Genomic DNA, 21,213 nt, shown 5'->3' with positions numbered 1-21,213 from the left:
CCCCATGGGTTTGGGGCCTTCTTCAAAAGTCGTGCAGAACAGTTGAAGACAAATACCACTTTCCCACATAATTCAACTCTAAGAACAAATCCATACCATAAGCATTTTTCCTTGCAGTTAATTTGCTTTTTTCTCTGTTTCAACTCTTCTGCAGGTCATGGCCTATGGGTATGGCAATATGGTGAGAAGAAGAAACCAGTTTTTGATGTTCCAGGACCTGATGGCAAATATTTATCTCCTGTTTTAGCTTCAGTATATTTATTTCTGACAGTGATCATAGTTTTCCAGGTAATCAAGTTGTACATACTGTCACCTCTGTTCACAGTTTGCTGTAATAAAGCTATAAATTTACAGTATGTGTAGTACCCCTTCCAGCAATAAAGCATGTAGGAAACTAATAATGCACTAAAAAGAAGTACATTCAGTCACTTTAAAATCAAATTTTAACTATAAGAAATGTGATAATATATAAACAGGAAGCTAAATTAAATAAAAGAAGTGGCCTACCCAGTGGTAAAAAGGTGGTAGCTTCTCTGAAAAATAAACCGATGCACACAGTAAGCTGTCAGAGCTCCCTTGGTGTTAGGGAAGGTAATCATCTGAGAACATTCCCCAAGAGACTCAAGTATTTTAGTTTAGTTTATTTTACTTCAAACAAGTAGGAAAAGATAGGATGCAATGGGCCTTGCTGGGAGAAAACAAGTTTTATGTTTCATATCTGTCCACTGTGGAACAACACCTCAAAGACTGCAGGTGCCACTTTGGGTACAGTGTCCTGGTATGAACATAAGTTGTATACTCTTTTCACCTGTTTCAAAAGATACTGCTCTTAACAACTCCATATCTCAGCTAGATAACAAACTCCATTAAAAATCTTTTGGTCCTGAGGAGAAATGTACTGAATGGCAAAGGTGGCAGTAAGCTAAGAGAAGTAACAGACTCATGTCACTGGGACATGTGGAAGTACGCCCAGTGGGACACTAGAGGAGGCTGCATTACTGGAGGCAGCAACTCCTTTATGAAAAGAAATGAAAAAGGATGTTAAATAACTTTTTACTCCATAAAGTATTAAATTATGATATTGATTAAAAAATTTCACCACCAAATTCTTCAAATGCCAACTTTTAACTGTAGTTTTTGTTTAAATAACCACATTTGCCACTTATATACATGCTGTAATTTATCCTTCATATCTAATTCAGCAAGCTAAATAATGTGTGCTGTCAGGAATTTCTGTCCTGAAAAACATCTGCAGAGAAAATCTCAGGTACAAATTAGGTATTTCATGGAGTTTCAACAATCCTCAAGAAACAATTGAAAATCTTTTCTGGAGAAACTCCTTCTCACATCTCTTTCTTCAGCAATTATAAAATGTGTTCTTCGTTCAGATAATCTGCAGTGCAAAAGTTAAGGCCAAAAAGATTGTTCCTGTGAAGAGGTTAACACTCCTTATTTTGTTTCCCACCGTCCTGCAAGGTGAATTTGTGAACAGTCTATTGTTTATGCAGAATAAATTTATCCCATTCTTTCACATTTACAGGATTCTAGTGTACTGTCTGGGTTTGGTCGGGGCTTTTTTTCTTTTCCTTTCCCAGCTAGTTTCAAGCTCACCTCATTAGCCTGAAAAAGATTTGCTTCTGTCCAAGTTTTGATAATGACCCTTCTAGACAGAGTAATGCATTTCAGCTTGGCAATTCACCGTAGGTTTTCCTCATCTAACACAGTAAATACCTTTCAAACATAATAACTTTACAGTAGATGTTTAAAGTACATAGCCTCTTTATGTTCTAGTCTAGTACCAATCTAACTAGATTTTACTAATTCATTGTATCCTTCCTTCTGTTTTGTCCTAATTCTCTTCCTTTTTGTGTATTCTAGGTTATGATTCCTATTTCTTTGTATGTATCCATTGAAATAGTTAAAATCTGCCAAGTATACTTTATTCATCAAGATAAAGATTTATATGATGAAGAAACAGACTCTCAGCTGCAGTGCCGAGCTTTAAATATCACAGAAGACTTAGGTCAGGTGCAGTTTATCTTTTCAGACAAGACTGGGACACTTACTGAAAACAAGATGGTTTTCCGAAGATGCACTGTTTCTGGAATAGAGTATTCCCATGATGATAACGGTGAGCTCATGATCTTGTTTTCTATCTAACAGTTGTACTTTGAGCATTCTGAACTAGATATAAAAACTACTGTCATCTTAAAAAAAATTAAAATTAAAATTAAAAAAAATTTACATGTATCCACTCAGCAAAGTCTGTAATAGCTGTTTTCAGATTAGTATAATTTGATGGCTGTGTTCAGCTAGCAATGCCAATTTTACCCAAGTCTTCTGTAACATCTACAGTATATTAAGGCAGTTAAAGCTTCTGGCTTTAGCTCCTGATAACACAAACACTTGAGCATGTGGCTAATGTAAGCAAATTGAATAGTGCTGCTGGTATCACTATTGTTTAGGGTGTTTGAAGTATGCTATGTGGAATACCAATTTTAAGCATACAGCCAGATTAGTATCTGATTTAATACCTGGAATGAGATTATCCTTTTCTGCTGAGAAATAAATATAAACAAAGTTACTGGGTTTCATATTAACAGGAAACATAATATGGTGTAATAGCTTGTTTTATGTTACCTTTGTCAGATTCTTTTCAGTGATCCTGTGTGACAGGTCTGTGTTAAGGTATGCTCACTGTTCTATGAACATTGTAGTTGAAATAATGTCTCCAAGTACTATGTTCTTGAAACACTAAAAAGTCACTAAAAAGGGAATGTGAGGGTTGTCATCCCTGTGTCATCACCGTTTTAAAATTAGTAAGTGAATTCCTGTTTTGTGACTTCTTTGTAATTTGTGTTATTTTCCTGTAACATTTTATTGTTATAATTTTTGGCCTAGCATATCTTAACTCTTCAAATCATACTCTGTATGCAGGGAAATATTGATAGCTACAATAATGCATTCCTATTTGTAAATAAATTATTTTCTTAATCTACATAACATATAAAGATCAGTAAGTTTTCTCAAAGACCATTACAGAAGTTCAGCTTACAAATAAGATACAGAATAAGAGAATAATCAAAATAGACTGGAAAATCTAAAACATGCTTTAGAGAGTTCATAAGATTCCAAACTGAAAAAAGATACTAAGTTTTGGATTTTGCAAGGATCAGGGGTTTTTCTTCTACTTTATAATAGTACTGAGACCTTACATTTAAGGCACTCTTTTTCAAGAAACTTGCTGTTTGGGTAGTGTTATGATCCCAGTGTTACAGAAAGAACTTAAACAGAGAGAAGTTATGACTTCCTACCTCTGTACTGTAGGTAAGGAAGAGAGAATTAGGAGCATCTTTCTGGACACCTAATTCTGCTTGTGACACTCTGATTCTTCATTCTTGTTTTCTCATTGCCATTGATCGTTTGCTTTTTTATACTAGTTTCAGAGTGTACACTTTTCCTTGCAGGAATGATGACGATACTGCCACCTAAAACAGTGCAGAAAGGGTGTTTTTATGAGCTTGGTATCATCAGCTGATATGTAGACTGAACTCAGACTCCTGAATTTGAGTATTGAGTTTCAGATCTTTTTTCTTCAAATGTAATGTATTTAACAGAAATCTAAGTTTGTGCATGCTTTCCTCTTACGATTTCAGGTTACAATATAAATGTTAATGAAAGCAGAGTGAATTTCACTACAAACGGAAATGTCAAATAAGTACTTAAACTGATTTTTTTCTGTCATTCTTTTCACATATGGCTATGTTTGGGCTTTCTTGCAACTCCAGTCAGTATGAAATTTCTGACAAATACAATTTTAAATTAACATGGAATTTATACACAATATTTTACTCTTTTTTTTTTTTTTCTCCTCTACAGAATTTTGGTCTTTCTCTGTCATTCTGTATATAAATGGTGATAATTTTTATTGGTTTTTTTTCCCTAAAATCAGGATTAATAACACAGTAAAAACTATTCTTCACTCAAGTCTTTTGTTACCTCTTTTCTCCAGTCTGATTTTCTAACCATCTCTTATCTTTTCTGCTGCTGAAACTTTCTTGATTAGCTATGGTAAAATGTCTGTCAGCTCTTTCTGGTTTTAGGGAATGCATCAACATTTCATTGCTGTGTGCTCTACATGCAAAAGATTTGACAGCTGCTTTTCTATGTCTTACACCAGACTATCCGAGTTCCCCTCTGAGGTTCTGGGACATATGTTATAACTGATGCCATCCTGCTCTGCACCTCAGGTTTTTCTGAAGATTTAATGAATTAGAACATTCTAAAATCTTTCACTTGACAAGCAATCTGATGCTGCCATATATGCAAGAAAACCAAGTAAAATGCATCTGCCTTTTCTGATCTGTGTCTTCCCTTATCTAAGCAATTTTTCAGTCATACTGGTTTGGTTTTTGGAATCAAACTCTGAGTAGCACTTCAGATGAAGAAATGAATTCAGAATTTTTGTACATGGGTTAAGATTCAAAAGCTGAAGACAACAGGTCTCAATCACAGAATCATAGAATATTTTGAGTTGGAAGAGACCTTAAAGACCATCTGGTTCCAGTCCCGCTGCCATGGGCAGCAACACCTTCCACTAGACCAGCTTTCTCAAAGCCCCATCCATCCAGCCTGACTTTGAACAAGCCTGGCCTGGAAGCTAGGCATGGGGCATCTGCAGCTTCTCTGGGCAACGTGCCTTGCTACTCTCACAGTGAAGAATTTCTTCCTTATAACTAATCTGAATCTACCCTCTTTCAGTTTAAAGATATTACCCCTTCTATCCTTACATGCCCTTGTAAAAAGTCCCTCTCCAGCTTTCCTGTAGCCTCCCTTTAGGTACTGGAAGGCTGCTATAAGGTCTTCCCAGAGACTTCTCTTCTCCAGGATAAACTGTCCCAACTCTCTCAGCCTGTCTTCATAAGAGAAGTGCTCCAGCCCTCTGATCACCTTCCTGGCCCTCCTCTGGACTTGTTCCCACAGGTCCATGTCCGTCTTGTGCTGAGGACCCCACAGCTGGATGCAGTGCTCTAGGTGGGTTCTCACAAGAGTGGAGTAGAGGGGCAGAATCACCTCCCTCGACCTGCTGGTCATACTTCTTTTTATGCAGTCCAGGATACACACATCGCCAGGTCATGTTGCAGTTCTTGTCAACCAGCACCCGCAAGTCCTTCTCAAGACTGCTGTCAATCCATTCACTGCCCAGAAGTGTCGTAGGCAAACTTGCTGAAGGTGCACTCAATCCCACCATCCACATCACCAACAAAGATGTTAAACAGCACTGGTCCCAGTACCTGCCCCTGAGGAATGCCACTCATCACTGGTCCCCTTTCCCTGTCAGTGGGATCTTCACAGGCCTGCCATGACTTCTCAGATGTGATGGATAGTGGCTCAGCCACTTCATCGGCCAGTTCTCTCAGAACCCATGGATGCATCTCATCAGGTTCCATGGACTTGTGCACCTTCAGGTTCCTCAGATGGTCTGAAACCTGATCTTCTCCTACAGCAGGCAGTTCCTCATTCTCCCCAGTCTCTGCCTTTTGTGTTCTGTGATTTGGGCAGTATGGCTGGAGCACTTCCCGGTGAAGACTGAGACAATGAAGTCACAGAGTATCTTGGCCTTCTCCATGTCCAAGGTAACCAGCTCTCCTGTTTCCTTCAGGAGAGGAGCCGCATTTTCCCTAGTCTGCATTTTATCACTGACATACCTATAGAAGCTTTTCTTGTTGCTGGCGCGATGTAATTCTGTCAGGGCTTTAGCTTTCCTAACCTGATCCCTGGCTGCTCAGACAGTTTCTCTGTATTCCTCCCAGGCTCCCTGTCCTTGCTTCCACCCTCTTTATCTTCTTTTTTGTGTCTGAGTTTGTCCAGGAGTGACTTGGTCATCCAGGCACACTTCCTGGTGAAGGTCTGTTTTCTACTGTAAAAGCAGATAGCTCAGAATGGAGGTGTCCTTGTTCTGAGCAGTTTGGTCTAAGTTTGTTATTCTGCTGTGGCTGGGTAGCAGTGCCTGTTACTCTAGTTTCTTGACCCTTCCCATGGTAAGATGCTGTTTTCAGTTTTGAATGGGTTTACAAAACTGTTTTTTTCAAGTTTTTCATGCCATATGTTTGCCTCAGGCATGAATTCTTGGGGAAAAAATTCAGTCAGAACAGCTCCATTCAGCCATATCCAAGAATAAGGCTAAGATGTAACACACTTTTTTCCCCCATGCTAATGGAGTTCTGTCAGATTTTCCTCTGAAGTCATCTAGAGGCCATGTATGTTGGGGCTCAGCCACACTCATGCAAAGCAGGAGAGTTATGCCTACAGGTGCAGATTGAGGTCTGAAATTTCCTAGCTTTGTGTGCTGCTTAGGGTTAATTTTCTTCATAGTAGCTAGTATGGGCCACGTTTTGGATTTGTGCTGGAAACAGTGTTGGTAACACGGGGATGTTTTAGTTACTGCTGAGCAGCACTCACACGGGGTCAGTGCCTTTTCTGCTCCTCGCCCCACCCCACCAGCGAGCAGGCTGGGGGGCACAAGAAGTCGGGAGGGGACACAGCTGGGACAGCTGGCCCCAACTGACCCAAGGGGTATCCCGTACCCTATGGGGTCATGCTCAGCATGTAAAGCTGGGGGAGGAAGAAGGAAGGGGGGGACGTTTGGAGTTTTTGGAGTTATGGCATTTTGTCTTCCCAAGTCGCTGTTACAGATGATGAAGCCCGGCTTTCCTGGAGATGGCTGAACACTTGCCTGCCAGTGGGAAGTGGTGAATGAGTTCCTTGTTTCACTTTGCTCGCGTGCATAGGTTTTGCTTTATCTGTTAAGCTGCCTTTGTCCCAACCCACGAGTTTTGTCACTTTTACTTTTCCGTTTCTCTCCGCATCCCACTGGAGGGGAGTGAGTGAGTGGCTGGATGGGGCTTAGTTGCCAGCTGGGGATAAATCACGACACTTTGGAACTTTAATTTTCTGTTGAGGCATTTTTTTCTGCATAATCTGGAACCACTGCGTTTCTGTTAATTACTCAATCAACAGATTTTGCATAGTCTTCCTAAATTTTATCTATGCTGCGTTGTAAGCTTTTCTTCCTAAAATTTGTTCACAGTTAATGACAAGTTATCACACTCTTTTCTGTTCTACAAGGATTGTTAACACTGCATTTGTCATCATCATACATGAGTTCCTTCTATTAGTGCACTAAGCAATGTGTGTGACTTCCCTTATGTGTAGCTTGGTCTTTCCCCTTCTTCCTCTCTCTGTGTGTGCAGTGCACAATTTGTTTGGGTTTGAGGGCCACTGAAAAGGCATGTGCTACACTGTATTAGGTTTGGCATATTTGGGTTTGTTTTCATGAGGGGTGGGAGTGCCCCTATTTTTTTTGGAAATTTGTCCCATAAAACCATGTGAAAGGTGAGCTTTATGATTACAAGGGAGAGTTCTGTTTTGCATCAGACATGGACATGTTAATCATGGTTTTCATCTCAGAGGCTTATATGGACCTTATGCAGGGTTGAAGTGATTAAATGCTTCTAAAATAGAAACTGAAACTCTGAACAAGACGTAATACTCTTATTTTAGGTAGTATAGGGAACAAGGGGAAGTCTTCACAAATTTGCTGGAGAAAATATTTTCCTCCAGAATTCTCTATTAGCTGTAAGTTTCTTATGAGGCTGATGGCGCTACGCCCAGGAGTACTGCATTGTTTTAGTCTAGACAATAGGTGACAGAAACATGCATAATAGAGGCCAATAAATTGCACCAGTGTGGAACAGAATCTCTTGGCTAGCTGGAGGTAGTACAGAGTGTTGTTACTCATAGGTACTGCTGTGCAAGAACTTAGCACCAAAGAGGAATCCAGGAACACTTGTGAAGGCTGTGAGGGAAAGTGTGAGCCACAGTTCCATGATACAAACTCTATCAAATATTAATTATTGGTGAGGTCACCTATAATATTTGGTGATGGTTGTGTGCTGATTGGGGTCAAACTATGGGAATTTGCACTGCCCATTTGGGCCCAGTGGGGACTATGTTGATAGGAATGGGATTCTTGTTACCTGATTTTAGATACTTGTATGTAAGACAGTCATCTAGTAGCTTTACAGTTACTGGAGAAAATTAAGCATTTGTGGGATGTAATTCATCAGACCTGTTTTAGACATCTACAGTTGTTGCGTAATACGTGCCTGTTTCTCTGTGGCTTAGAATTCTAAACGCAGGTGAAGAGAATTCCCACCTCACGTCTGTGTGACCTGCATTCTTCTGTCTGTTCTGTTGTCTCCTTCAAAGGTTCTTCTTGATTCACAGAGTGTTAATTCAGGAGCAGGGTATGTCATGGACCACTCCAAGTGGAAGAATGGTTGTCCCATTCATAAATGTCCTAGGCATTTATGGAATACCCAGTGATGCTATACTCTGGTTAAATCCCAGAATTATTCTTCCAATCATTACTTCTCCTAACCCAAAAGAATGTTAGGGGGGAAAAAAAAAAGAAAAAAAAAAAAAAAAAGGAATTATTTCCCTATATGTAAAATTATGTTGCCATACCGTAGCTGTTCCCTTCAGGCCAGTGGCCAGCTTCTAATAATTCTGAGAACTGGCCATGCCCCAAGTCTGTCTGCTAATCCCAGAGACAGTAGGTGCCCAAAAGCAGACTGTGCTTCTGAAAGTCGTTATATGATTTAGCTACAACCAGATGCTGGTGGCCTGGCATTTGTCCGGATGTTTTTCCAAATGCTTAATTAATCGCTCTCTTGCCTATAGGGTGTGATCTCTGTTTTTCTAGATTTAGCCACCCATTGTATGGAACTTTTGACAAAACATGAGTTGAATCTACATGAATGTAACCACTCAAATCTGAAAAAACTTAATTTTTCATTCTTTGCATTCCTCTCCCTTTCTTCCAATGACACTGAAAAAAGATCTAGACAACATAACAGAAGTTTATGGGCGTACAGGCAGATGATAGAAACCTCAGTGATTTTTCTATTGCCTAGCAAAGTTTCCTCATTCCTAAGTCTGAGAAAGAAGGAATTTCTTCTGCTTTCTATATTTTCTGGCTGAAGATTGGCCAGCAACTGCTTTTCATGTGAAAATTACATTATTATATTAAATAAATCTTTCTTAATTTGGGGGGCTGTTTTGTAGTGGAACTTCCTTACTCTTCTTGTATGTAGTCAAGAGAATGTAAGACTGCACATTCCAACCACATTGGAGAATTGGGTTATTTTTTTTTTAAAAAAGGCATAAAAATCAATAAAACTGTTTCAATAAATGTCTGTTGCTTCCAATGGGACTTCTCATCTGCCACCTTTACAATTTGACAATCTTCAGAAATCAGGAGAGTCCATTTAGGCCTTCCCCAGAAAGGTCAAAACCTTTAGCAGAACAGGATGGATCAAACACTCTGTGTAGCTTGTTGATAGTTTCTCTTGCCTTTTGAAAAATTTTATTGGTAACCGAGGAGAAAACTGGTGCTAGCACACATAGAACTCAGTACATTGGGAATGCCCCATTTTAAATTGTAAAGACAGAATAACTCATATTTAGAGACAGGTGATACTTTTTTCTAAGCATATACCTACACTTACAGTTGCTCTGGAAAATCTCCTGAAAGGTAGGAATGATACCCATTTTTAACTGGAGTAAAGACTTCTTAATGAACTACTTAAGGTTATTAATTTTAAGCCCTTGGGGATGCTAAGACAGGAGAGGAAGGAAAATCTTGGTGTTTTCTAATCTCAATACTTGTCCTTACAGGGAAATTCTTGCAAAGTAAATGAAGATTATGTTAGCACACTTGTACAAATTTATAGCATGCTAGCTGCTTGACTATTTATGTAGACACTAGAGTGCACTTCAAAGTGAAATAAGCTTGCACTCATAAGAAGGAAAAAAGTTGGTGTGATGGTGTAAGTACTGCACATGTAGATTTATTTCATGATAGCTCAATAACAGCCTTACTCAATGGTTTGGGGTGAAGTGGAACATCCCATGGTGAAATCAGGGCCCACACAGTGACAGCTGAATTATTCTGGTTTAGCGGGTCTGCAGTTCTATTCTGCCTGAAGGGAAATCCTTTAGAGCTTCCTGGTCCCACTTTTCTAGTGAGTGGAACATCTGGCAGTGTGGCAAGTGTCTCTGGCACCCTGCAAAATGGATGTCTCATTGTAGAACATAGATAGCATGGAAGATAAAACAAAAACAAGCAAACCCAAAAAATAATGAAATAAAAGCCTTTTTAAAATGAAATAATGTCTCTTCAAATACTTAGCAGCTACTACAGGAGGTTTATTTATTGTGTGTTGTTGTCTTCTGAAAGAGGGAAGAGAGTTCATGGCTGAAGTATTAATTATTGTTTCTTCTTTGTGCCGTAAATATAAAACAAACTAGAGGATAGTGAAATTTGACTTTCATGAATTGCATTGCTGTGTTTCTCAAAAGTTGTTTGTGTCTTTGCCCTTAATAAAAAACTATCAGACAAAAGATCAAGGCCATCAGTTTTCAGTGCTGAAACTGAAAAGCATCCCACAACAAAGTCTTTCAGGTTACAATGTTCACAGGAAAAGGTTCTGAATCGGAGAGGGCTGAGTGGGTGGAGAGAACAGCATGTTCCTAAAGAAGCACGCTTTGCACAGCTGAAGCATTGTGAACCTTAGCCATAACATAATGATTGAACCAGGTTTCATTATTTCTTCATACTTAATTCTTGCTGCATAATGTGTAAGATTGCACTTGAGAAAATGCTGAAAGGTGCTAAGGCCTGTTATTTTATTATCAAGCTTACCTTGGTATAAACTGAAATAGCACCACTTGTATCAAAATAATTTGACTTGGTTAAATGAGATTCTAGTCTTGTATCTACTTCCCCTTTTTTCCTGTTTTCTCAGTGGCAGGAACAATTAAATGAATGTGCTGCAATGAAAACCTATATAGAGAGCAAGAGATAGTTAACATTGCATAGACTAGAAAGGACCGTGCTATTGGTGTAATGCTAATAAATCAGCTCAGTGCTGCATTAGAAAACAGCTTTTGCTGTGTTGAACAACCAAAATATTTTCAGATGTAGTATAAGAAAGAAAAAAGAGCAATGAGGAATACAGAAATATGGTTTGCAATCATAATGCTGTATTGTGCCTGAAGTGCATTCTCTGCTTAACCATAGAGTTTTTATACATGGAATAAAATTATAATCAGTTCAGGGTCTTTGGAGTCATGTATTTCAAGATTTATTTTCAGAGCAGAAGCTTAAATTAGGTATGATTATTAAAGAAAACTTGTCCTTTTTTAAAAGTTGTGGTCAGAAGAGAGTTGGACCAACTGGGTAGCACATTTTGCAAAACTGAAAAGAGCAATTGTAGCCAGTCCTTTCCCTGTCGAGACATATTACCTGTTACAAGAAGCTTCTGTCAGTCTACCTTTCAAATGCCCAGCATCCACAGTGAGGATGATTATCCCTGTGGCAAATACAAGCTTTTCTTATGTTTTTCATGAGAGAGGCTGAGTGTCCACATGTCACACCAACTCTCCTTTAGACTGGGTTTGCTGCTGAGAGCCTTAGTGAAGATGAGGCACAAAAATTAAATGCTTCTTAGGAATGATTTAAATCTTAAATGTTAATAAAGTGCAGAAAACCTTGCTGGCGTGTCGTCCTGAGCAATGGTTTTTCAGCCTGGGATTTGCAGCATGTAACTAGGAGCCTGCAGAAGATAATTGCAGGGCTTGCGCTGTCAGGCTGGGCACTGCCTTCCACTGGCCTCATTCCAGCATGTACACTCCATCACCTCCCCAGTGAAGGGGACAGAAGTCCTTGAGTGTGCTGCTCCATTCTGGTACTTGAGGCATCCTCTTAAGATGACACACTGTCATGTCCACATGGCTCCTTCTTCGCTTGCCTGGGTTTCCCTTGGAAGGAAACTAGGATGCTGGAGGGAACAGTGAGCAGCCTGGCTTTCAACTTGATTGAGGACCTGGATCAGTGTTTGTGACATGCTGCAGATCACTTTGGGCCCTCAGTGTAGACTCTTTCTGATATAGGCAAACCTATGATCAGTTGAATTAAATTCACAGTATAAGGATCTGCATTTCCACTGGAAAAATGCATAGAGCCTTACAGAGCAGAAGTGGGAATTAGTGGACGAAAGTGATGGGATGGGTTAGAACTGTGCTGTCCCAAGGCACATGCAACAGGTTGCAGGAAGAAGCCTGTGCAGGTGAACTGAACTTTATTTCGTTGCAAGTCATTACCATGCAACAGATGGGCCACAGGAAACCAGTGACCTCCCTCATTTTTTGAGCTGTCTCCTAGATTCTGTCGTATGAATCAAAGGACAAGGTAGGCACTGAAAGGAGAAGGTGACGGTGCTGTGCTCTTCTGTTTGCAGTTGTGTGGCTCAAGGAGCAGCTGCCCTCACAGCGCTGAACATGCCATCGCTCAACCTCTTTCCCACCACATAACACAGAGGAGCGTGAATCACACCAAATAATGCTAATGAAGGAAATCCTCCGTCATTCACAATTAGTCTACATCAGCTTCAGGGCCTGTGCTGCAGGGCTATATTCAAGCTATGAGACCCAAGTGGTTTGCAGCATGCCCTGCAGTCTCTTTTTCATGTCTCCAAATGCACTATGACCCTTTCTACCTGCATGGCCTGAATTTTCTTCCAGCAGGAGCCAGAGCACAGTGCAGGATGTTGCATACCTGAGCATGCAGTTAGGGTGACAAGTAGGGAGAGCTTCCCATATTTTAGACAGAGCCAATACATTTTCCAAATGGAGCGGAAAAAACCTCAGAGGTACAATACTGTACTGATAGAGCTATGACCATGTATTCTTGTGTGTGGTCTGATTTCAAGTCCTCCAGCTGCTTTCTAACAGCTGAAATACGTTTGAAAATTGCAGTGGATGATGAGGATGGTGGCTTTTTTGGTTGTAAAGCTAGCCAAGTTAAAGTGATCCCATGCCAAACTCACTACGTGTAATGCAAGATTTTTCTCAGAAAGTATTTTGGAAGAAAAATCCTCTTTTTTTTTTTTTTTTTTTTTTTTTTTTTTTTTTGTGTTAAATGCCTGAATAGTTAACTTACATGCTAGTGATTTATTATTTGACATTAGGAAAATCTAATTTGTTACACCAGAGAACCGAAACAAAGCCGAGCCACAAATACATAACTTGTACTGTATATCTGGAGAGTATGGATTATTTTGAGAGTATAATGAAAAGCCTTTCAATGAATACCTAATGAAGGAATAAATAGATACCTGTTGGAGTGGCATGTGCCTGCCTAATGAATAACCCAGATTATTAAATGTCCGTGGTATTTTGGAATGGAAAAATTTGTTATACATCAGAACTAAACAGAGCCTGTCAATAGAGGGGCTGGATTGCACGGCTGTTTCACACCTCTTCTTTCTGTTTCCTTTTTACCTTCTGTATATCAGACTGCCAGGACTGGTTTCTAACATTAATTGTAGTGGATTCTTGGCTGGGGAAACATTCATCTAAAATATCTCATTTGGAAAAACTCTTTCATTCCATGTAAACTAGGTGCTGCTCACTGCAACAAATAGTGATAGAACAAGGGTTGCAGCAGGTGAGGGTACCCTGGCTCTGATACTGCATGATGCGTTGTCCTGGCTATCATACTGTCCAGAGAGGAGGGGATGGACTCCAGGGTGGTTTTAGCACTCGGCTATGTGTCACAAATCAGTGTTCATGTCTCCACTTTGCAGCAGATGGCCCTGACCTTAAGCAAGGCTTTTACGCTGTCTGTACCTCATCTCTCTATATAAAATAAGGGCAGTAGTGCTCTATAGACATGCTCTTCTGAGGATGTTTCAGATGTCAGTTAACTGGTACTGGAAAAATGCGACACTTTGCTGGAAAATACTTTCTGTGAAATTTCCATGTTCTGTTGGAAAGGACAAGAAAATTTGCTGGATTGTTCATTTCATAGAATCATAGAATCATTTAGGTTGGAAAAGACCCTTGAGGTCATCAAGTCCAACCATTAACCCAGGACTGCCAAGTCCATCACTAAACCATGTTGCTAAGCATTGCATATCCTTCTCAGACTGCAAGTGAAGACCCAATTATTTGGTTGATTTCATGAGAATGAGCTGCCGAATAGTCTCCAGGAATGTAGTGAGTTACTGCAGAGTCTAACTGCCTTTCAGAGAGTGTGATGATGAGGGAGGCAGTGTATTGTATTACATTTTTAATTATGTTATCTGCATCCTCCATTAGATACTACCATTCAATTAGGACCAGACTTTGTCATCTCCTGATAATGGAATCAATCTTTAATACCATGAAAGCACAGTATAATATTAAAACCAGATCCCTTGAACAAAGTCTTTGTGCCCCTCTCCCTCTTTCTCAAGACATGTTGAACATACACAGCATTTCTCCTTCTGTATTTTTACCGATAGCCAAACGCTTAGCAATGTACCAAGAACCTGATTCTGAGGAAGACGAGTCAGCTCCAAAAGGAGGAACTCTATCCCAGCGCGATAGTATCTGCAGCCATCAGAGTATCAAAGTAATACACAGAAGCCAGAGCACCAAAACCCACCGGCGCACGGGTAGCAGAGCTGAAGCAAAAAGAGCAAGCATACTCTCGAAGCACACTGCATTCAGTAGCCCAATGGTAAGTCATGAGACCTGAATGCATAGTGTCCTGTGTCTTTTAATAGAACAGTGTCCTGGAAAGGGAAAGGTAGACTTTTACAGACTTGACTTCATCTTGGCATTTTTTCTTCTGTCGTCAGAGCTGTTTGTACAAAAACAATCAAATGTTGGCATAGATCTTATCTAAATACCTTCTCTGTGGGAACAAGTTAAAGGCAAAGACAATCTAAAACCTTTGTTTTAGATTTTTAAAAGAAAATGTATGCCTTCCCTTTATCTACAGAAGCTGAGAGTAGCATAAGGTGTGAGGTTAACGACTCTAATTGCTCTGTGTATGCCTTTTCTCTTTTGTCAGAGGATTTTAAAACTAACAAAGTGCTGGGCTGGACACTGTGTATTCCAATTCTTAGACACTGTTGACTACACTGTAGTATAATTTTTAGCGTACTTCAGGGTTATCAGTGGATTGCATATGTTGTATTGCATATGTTGTATTTTTAAAAGTAAAAACCTTTACCTTTCAAAATACTAGTGAATTTATGTCCTTAAAACTTTTCTTTGTTTAATTTATTTTGTACTACTGTAATTCGTGGAAGTTTTACATGAGCTGAATGGTAATAAGAGAGCAGAGAAGCCAAGTTTTGCTCATTTAGGGATTTTGTATTGTGCACTGTTGACACAAATTTACCCTTAAAACAAATTACAAATATAGACACAAAAAGATGGTGTTTACACTGATGGAACTTCATGATTTCAGTCAAGAGTAAGCTGTCTTGGTCCAATTTCAATCTGCAGTTTTTACACACAGGGTTCTGTGGTTGCTCAGATTCATAAGCTGCTGAGCATCAGCAGATACTGAAGGAAGAGCCTTGGATCAGTTTGGCTTTCAATCTTTTGTATTTTTGCATCCTCCTATCATAATACTGGAGTTTGCTCTAACAAGAAATAGATTAAATAAGTGGAAAGTACTGACGAAATAGAGTGGAAGGTGTTCTGTGTTTCATGAATTACCTTCAAATATATGGATGGGTTTTGTTCTCTAGCATGGTTTCATTTTATTGTGCTGATGTGAGGCCGAGCTTTGAATGTCATTGCTGTCTAATTTTTCCACTCTTTTGATCTCTGTAGTGTACCATTCCTTAGTAATAGGTAATATTGTCTTGAATTAGACAGGGAGGAGGAGGAATATTAGTATGTAACTCTTCTCCTATCCACTACCCTCAAAGTAGATTAATATTGCTGCTATAATTATCTGTAGTGAAAATGTTCGTAACACACTCGCATTTCGTTTTCTGTAGGTAGGTTCACTGTTAACTTTATTGTCTAAAATGAGTGTCTTACAGTCCTCCTCACCTCCACTCTGTGGTGCAGGGCCACAATAAAACTCTTGATATTGACACTGCTTTGGATGCTTTGATTGCCTGTTGCTGCTTTGGAAATCTGCAGAATCACAGATGTTAATCACTGCTGTTTATTACTAGGAAAAGGACATCACACCTGACCCAAGCTTGTTAGAAAAGGTGAATGAATGTGCAAAACATCTGGAGGTCATGAGGAGCCACGAACAGCCATTATCCCATCTGAGTCCAGAACTATGTGATATTTTTGACTTCTTCATCGCTTTGACTATATGTAATACAGTCATGGTTACTGCACCAAATCAGCCCCGACAGAAGGTGAGTTAAAGAAACAGCAAAAGAGAGTTTAAGCCTCTTTTGTATTGATACTAATTTATCTTGTAAATTGGGGAAATGAAAACCTCCTGTTCCAGTAAGAAACAACTAGAACTAGTTGTGAGGCAACTTTTAGAACCACTATGTGATTGAATGGGTTTAGTTAAGCATTAGTTAAAAGGTGTATGTTGGCTATTTCACTTACCTTCAAGGTAAGATGCTTTCATCAACAATTTCAAGATACTTCTGAAAGTTCCCCGATTTCTTGTACTGTAACTTATTCAGTTAATAAATATATGTATGTGTGTAAGCATGCGTGGAAACTAATTCATAATTGTTCAGGATTTCCCAAAAAAGAATATAAGCTGTCTGTGAATATTTTATATGTATGGACTAAATTAAGAGAAGAGTGAGACATTTATTAAAAGTTTTAAAAAATAATATAGTTGAAAAAAATCACTTAAAACTTTCAAATTATGTAAAAGATGTGTCTTAAGCTCATTATGAGAAATAATTATCATTACCGGTTAAATTGGCCTAAACCAGTGTCATTGATGAATGAGAATTTCAAATACTTAATCTCAAGATGATCTGTAAGACAAAAATATAAGGGAATGTAGTATTAAAGCTAACCAACATCTGGAATTTCCATTCTGGAGAAAATTCTGTGATTTGTTTCTGGTCCAGATTGGAATAAAAAGTGAAATAGTCTGCAAAATGGCATGATTTTGTGCCAGGGAAACATTTGGAGAATGCTCGGTTCTGCTGTTTCAGGAATGCTACACTGTTATACAATAATTTAATACATATTACTATGAATATGCTATTACTATTAATAACATTGTATCTGTGAAAAAGATTTATGTAAACTGAGATGAGTGATAAAACTGAAGCAGAATGCTTTGATGCTGAAAGAGAAGGCAGTGGAAATCATTTATTTCAACATGTTCCTATTGAGAATGTTGTTGACATTGGCATATTCTCATAAAACTTTTCTGATACCACACTTCTCGACAGAAAATTTTTGCATTAACATTTTTTTTACTACCTTCACTGAATGGGCACAAAGAATGCCAATGTTTCCTACTAATGGTAGCTTTTAGGGTGCCTTGCTGGTGGTGGTGCAATATTGATGGTCTATCCATTAGTCATATCTGAGGATGTGAAAAAATAAAAGATGTTCTTAACACAAATTTATGTCGTTTCACACACAGGTACAGTTCTGTAGTTCTAGTAAGTTTTGCTGTTGAGTCAGTTTTGTCCATTTACTTTCCTTTCTCAAAATACAAATTCCATTACTTTTTGCTCTCAGAGAAATTATTCTCTTTAGTTGGGGCTGCTTAGACTGGATATCCATGTCCGAATTCTTTTACAGCTTTTCTTTGGGTTTTGTTCATTGGTTTGGTTTTTAATTCTCAAGGTTAGAGATCGCTTTGAACTAAAATCTCCAGTAAAAACCATAGAAGACTTCATACGAAGATTCACTCCAAGTCGCTTGACTGGATCTAACAGCAGCAGTTCATCTAGTCTAGCTACAAGCAAATCCGTGAACAGATTTGGGTTAAGTGTGCTTTCATCTACATCTACGGATAGCACTTTTTTAAAACTGGAAGAAAAGCTGGCATACTCTGCGCAGATGAATAACAATGGCTACAGCTCCCAGCAGGGCAGGACGGCTGTGGGGAGTGGACCTGAGGAAGGGGAACTCCGTTACGAAGCAGAGAGTCCAGATGAAGCTGCTCTCGTCTATGCAGCAAGGGCGTATAACTGTTCTCTGGTTGGAAGGCTATCTGACCAGGTATCAGTGGAGCTACCTCACCTGGGAACATTAAGCTTTGAAGTATTACATACATTGGGCTTTGATTCCATCAGGAAGAGGATGTCAGTAGTGGTCAGACATCCTCTCACAGATGAAATAAATGTTTACACTAAAGGAGCAGATTCAGTTATTATGGATCTTCTTCTGCCCTCCTCTTCAGGTACACCTCTTACTTACCTTTGCGGGAGTGGGGAGTGGTGGGAGGCAGTTCTGCTTAACTGCTGAAAAACTCATCGTATGTTATTGCTTTCTCTAGCAAGTAGACCTGCCTGCTTTTGTTGTGAATAGAGGGAGTGGTAGAATGGCAGCCATCAAAGTATTCTTCTATAATACTTCGTTATTATAGCAAATTTTCTGTAATAAATAACTGGTACCTTACCTTACAAGAATGAGTGAAATGAATTTCTGTACAAGATCTTCTACTAGCAAACTTTATTTTGAAGGAATTTCTGGAAATTCTGCCAAAGCAATTTACATTTCTTCAGAAAACCTGCCTGGTGGTACTTAGCTATTTGAGTATTTTATGTGAAACCCAAGCTCTTCCTATTGCAGCTTCCCTCTTTCTTTCATTTGTGAATCTTTGCATCCTTTTGCTGCAATATGTTTGCATAAATCAATGTATTTATGCTGGTTTGACTATGACGCTAAAGGGCACTGGGAATCAATCAGCCATCAAAACAGAATGGATGTGGCAAAAGGAGACATGCTGTTCAGATGAAAAATCTTGGCTTCAAATACATAATTGACTAGCAGGGAATAGACATGTAGCTGAGAACATGTAGTTGTCAACATGGAACTTCCCTAAAGCATGGAGACTTCTCCAGCCCCCCGATGTCACAAGATATAGGGACAACTTTAATTAGCTGCTAATTGTAATCAGTTGGATTCAAGAAAAACCCTGTAAGCTTTCAGAAGTTAGAGGAGATGCATGGGTTTCAGTTTGCATGCATCAGTTTGCATCTAATTTACTGCATTTTCAACACTGAATTTAATCCAGTGTTTAAAGGTTACCCCAGTATGAATAGACAGAGCCCTGTCTATAATAGAAAGTGCTGAGGTACTTCCCATGTTTCACTAATGCAATGAAATTACTTTGACATCAGTTGGAGTGAACAATTGTGAAAGGCTTATACTGTGTAATTTTAGTTTAATGAAATACAGAAAAATTTTGGTATTAGTTTTCTGTTTACAGCCTTATAAATCAAATCTGAGCCAAAAAAATTAAAAGCAATTTGTCCTTAACTAACAACAAAGTATTCATCAATAATTTTCTAGTAAAGATCTGATATCACAGAAGATATATAGAGCATCTGTAGAAACTTGTTTCCTTGAAAGTACTAATAGAGAATTTGTAGTATTGAGAATTTCTAATAACATACCCAGAAAATAATGTTTGAAAGTGAGTTCTCAGAATGAGAACTGACCATTAAAAAGAAAGGAAAAGATTATTTTAATGCCAAGTCTTAAATATTTTGTCACCATATAACAATGTTTGAAACTGCTGTGTCCATTCACAGTACACTAAATGGATCAAGGAATTTTCAGGCAAATTTCAGGCAGATCTAGGACCCACCTAGGTAAAAACAGCAAGGACAGTTAGAAAACTAAACAACAGTGACATTACCAAAGGTGGTCTATGTCAGATAAAGGGAAGCAGAGTTCCCGAAGATGGTGCTGGCAGTGGGCAGATTCTGCAGCTCGGCAAATACAAGGATTCCACCATCTTTACAGGCCAGCAGACTGAAGGTGGCTTTGAAATGGTGGGGGTTTAGGGTTTTTTTTAGGTTTTTTTTTTTTTAGTTTTTTAGCCCAAATTGAACTATGAGTTTTAGCATGTTACGCTTTTGCAAGCAATATCAAGTGCAGCTACTAGAACATCATAAGCAGTTTCCCTTGTTTTCTAGCCCTCTAAGCTCTAAGCCACTTCTGGCTTCAGAAATTCTATACATTTCAGTGGATCTGTCTGAAAAATGTTTGACATTTTTCTTGAGCAGCTTCACTCCTGGAACCACATTAACCGTCTCTGCTTGAAGTATCCTAATGTTAGTGGATATGTTGTCAATTCCCGAGGGAACAGCATCCTTTTCACATTACAGGGAGGTGCTCCCCAGGTAGAGAAAACCTCAGAAGATTATGCTGTGGCTATTACCTATATTGTGGGATCTATTGGTGGTTTCAGTCTGTTCTCTGCTGATGGTGGAACATGACTGTGAGAGGAGATGTATGAGAATTCAGGCATTTATCATTTCAAGGAATTGACTAGTAAGTGAATGGACATGACAGCTAATCCCAGTGTTTGCTCTTTTCTGTCTTAGTGCCTCAGGGACAGGTGTATTGTTCACCCATCAAGTGTGCATCTTTGAGACTTTGTGGTACATGCGCCCTTAGACTGAAGGACCAAGGCAACACTGTGTCTGTGATCTCCCTGCTCAAACATATGTGTCATGACTGGGTCCCATCAGACACAAACGTCCCTGATTGGGGGGAATAGTATTTTAAAATATGAAATCAGGAACAGCCCAAAATCAGAAGTAAAAATACTATGTTGTAGCTTCAGTTGTGTCTTACAGAAAATCAGAAATCACCATGTGCTTCAAAACTTAAAGACTTTCTGAATTGACTCTATTTGCTCTGTGGGTATATCTGGTTGAAACTGTGACACCTGATGTTTTCTGATAGCATAAAGTTATTTTCAAAAGCCTTGAAATTATTCCCAAGCATGTATTGTTTTTACTTTATCTCAACAGTCACCATGTTCATAAATAAGAAAGTTACTGTTTGAGTCAATACCCAGCTCACACAGGAACTGTGAATGTAAGTCATTGAGAAAACAATGACTGGGCTGGCTTTCCGCAGCTAGCAATTACGGGAGGAAATGAAGCAAGCAGCACACCCCTAGCTTTCTGTCATGCTTTTGGAGAAGACTTGTTTGCTGGTTTCCATTGACACGGTGCCTGAGGTCACAGTGCTTAGCGTAGAGACTGCATCCCAGCTAAAAAGAATCTCAACAACTGACTTTTGTTTGCAAGAGATTCCTTCCCCTCTTCTAACTTCTGATTATATGCTGATAGATGGTTGAGATAACAGGAACAAAAACCAGAATGCTGGAAT

The 21,213-nt window shown here is 39.1% G+C and overlaps 1 protein-coding gene across 1 annotated transcript in view; it reads left to right on the top strand.

Annotated features, from left to right (window-relative positions):
• The window catches only part of ATP10A (ATPase phospholipid transporting 10A (putative)), a 118,481-nt gene that overhangs the window by 74,625 nt on the left and 22,643 nt on the right, over positions 1 to 21,213 (top strand). Inside the window, exons 6-10 of the mRNA XM_055702287.1 lie at positions 155 to 288; positions 1,879 to 2,131; positions 14,412 to 14,629; positions 16,092 to 16,286; positions 17,704 to 18,262. Of these exons, the coding sequence (XP_055558262.1) occupies positions 155 to 288; positions 1,879 to 2,131; positions 14,412 to 14,629; positions 16,092 to 16,286; positions 17,704 to 18,262 (1,359 nt within the window). The remainder of the gene's footprint in view (positions 1 to 154; positions 289 to 1,878; positions 2,132 to 14,411; positions 14,630 to 16,091; positions 16,287 to 17,703; positions 18,263 to 21,213) is intronic.

This window comes from Falco cherrug, chromosome 2 (genome assembly GCF_023634085.1).
Source record: "Falco cherrug isolate bFalChe1 chromosome 2, bFalChe1.pri, whole genome shotgun sequence".
Lineage (NCBI taxonomy): Eukaryota > Metazoa > Chordata > Aves > Falconiformes > Falconidae > Falco > Falco cherrug.
This window is presented reverse-complemented; position numbering and strand designations above follow the sequence as displayed.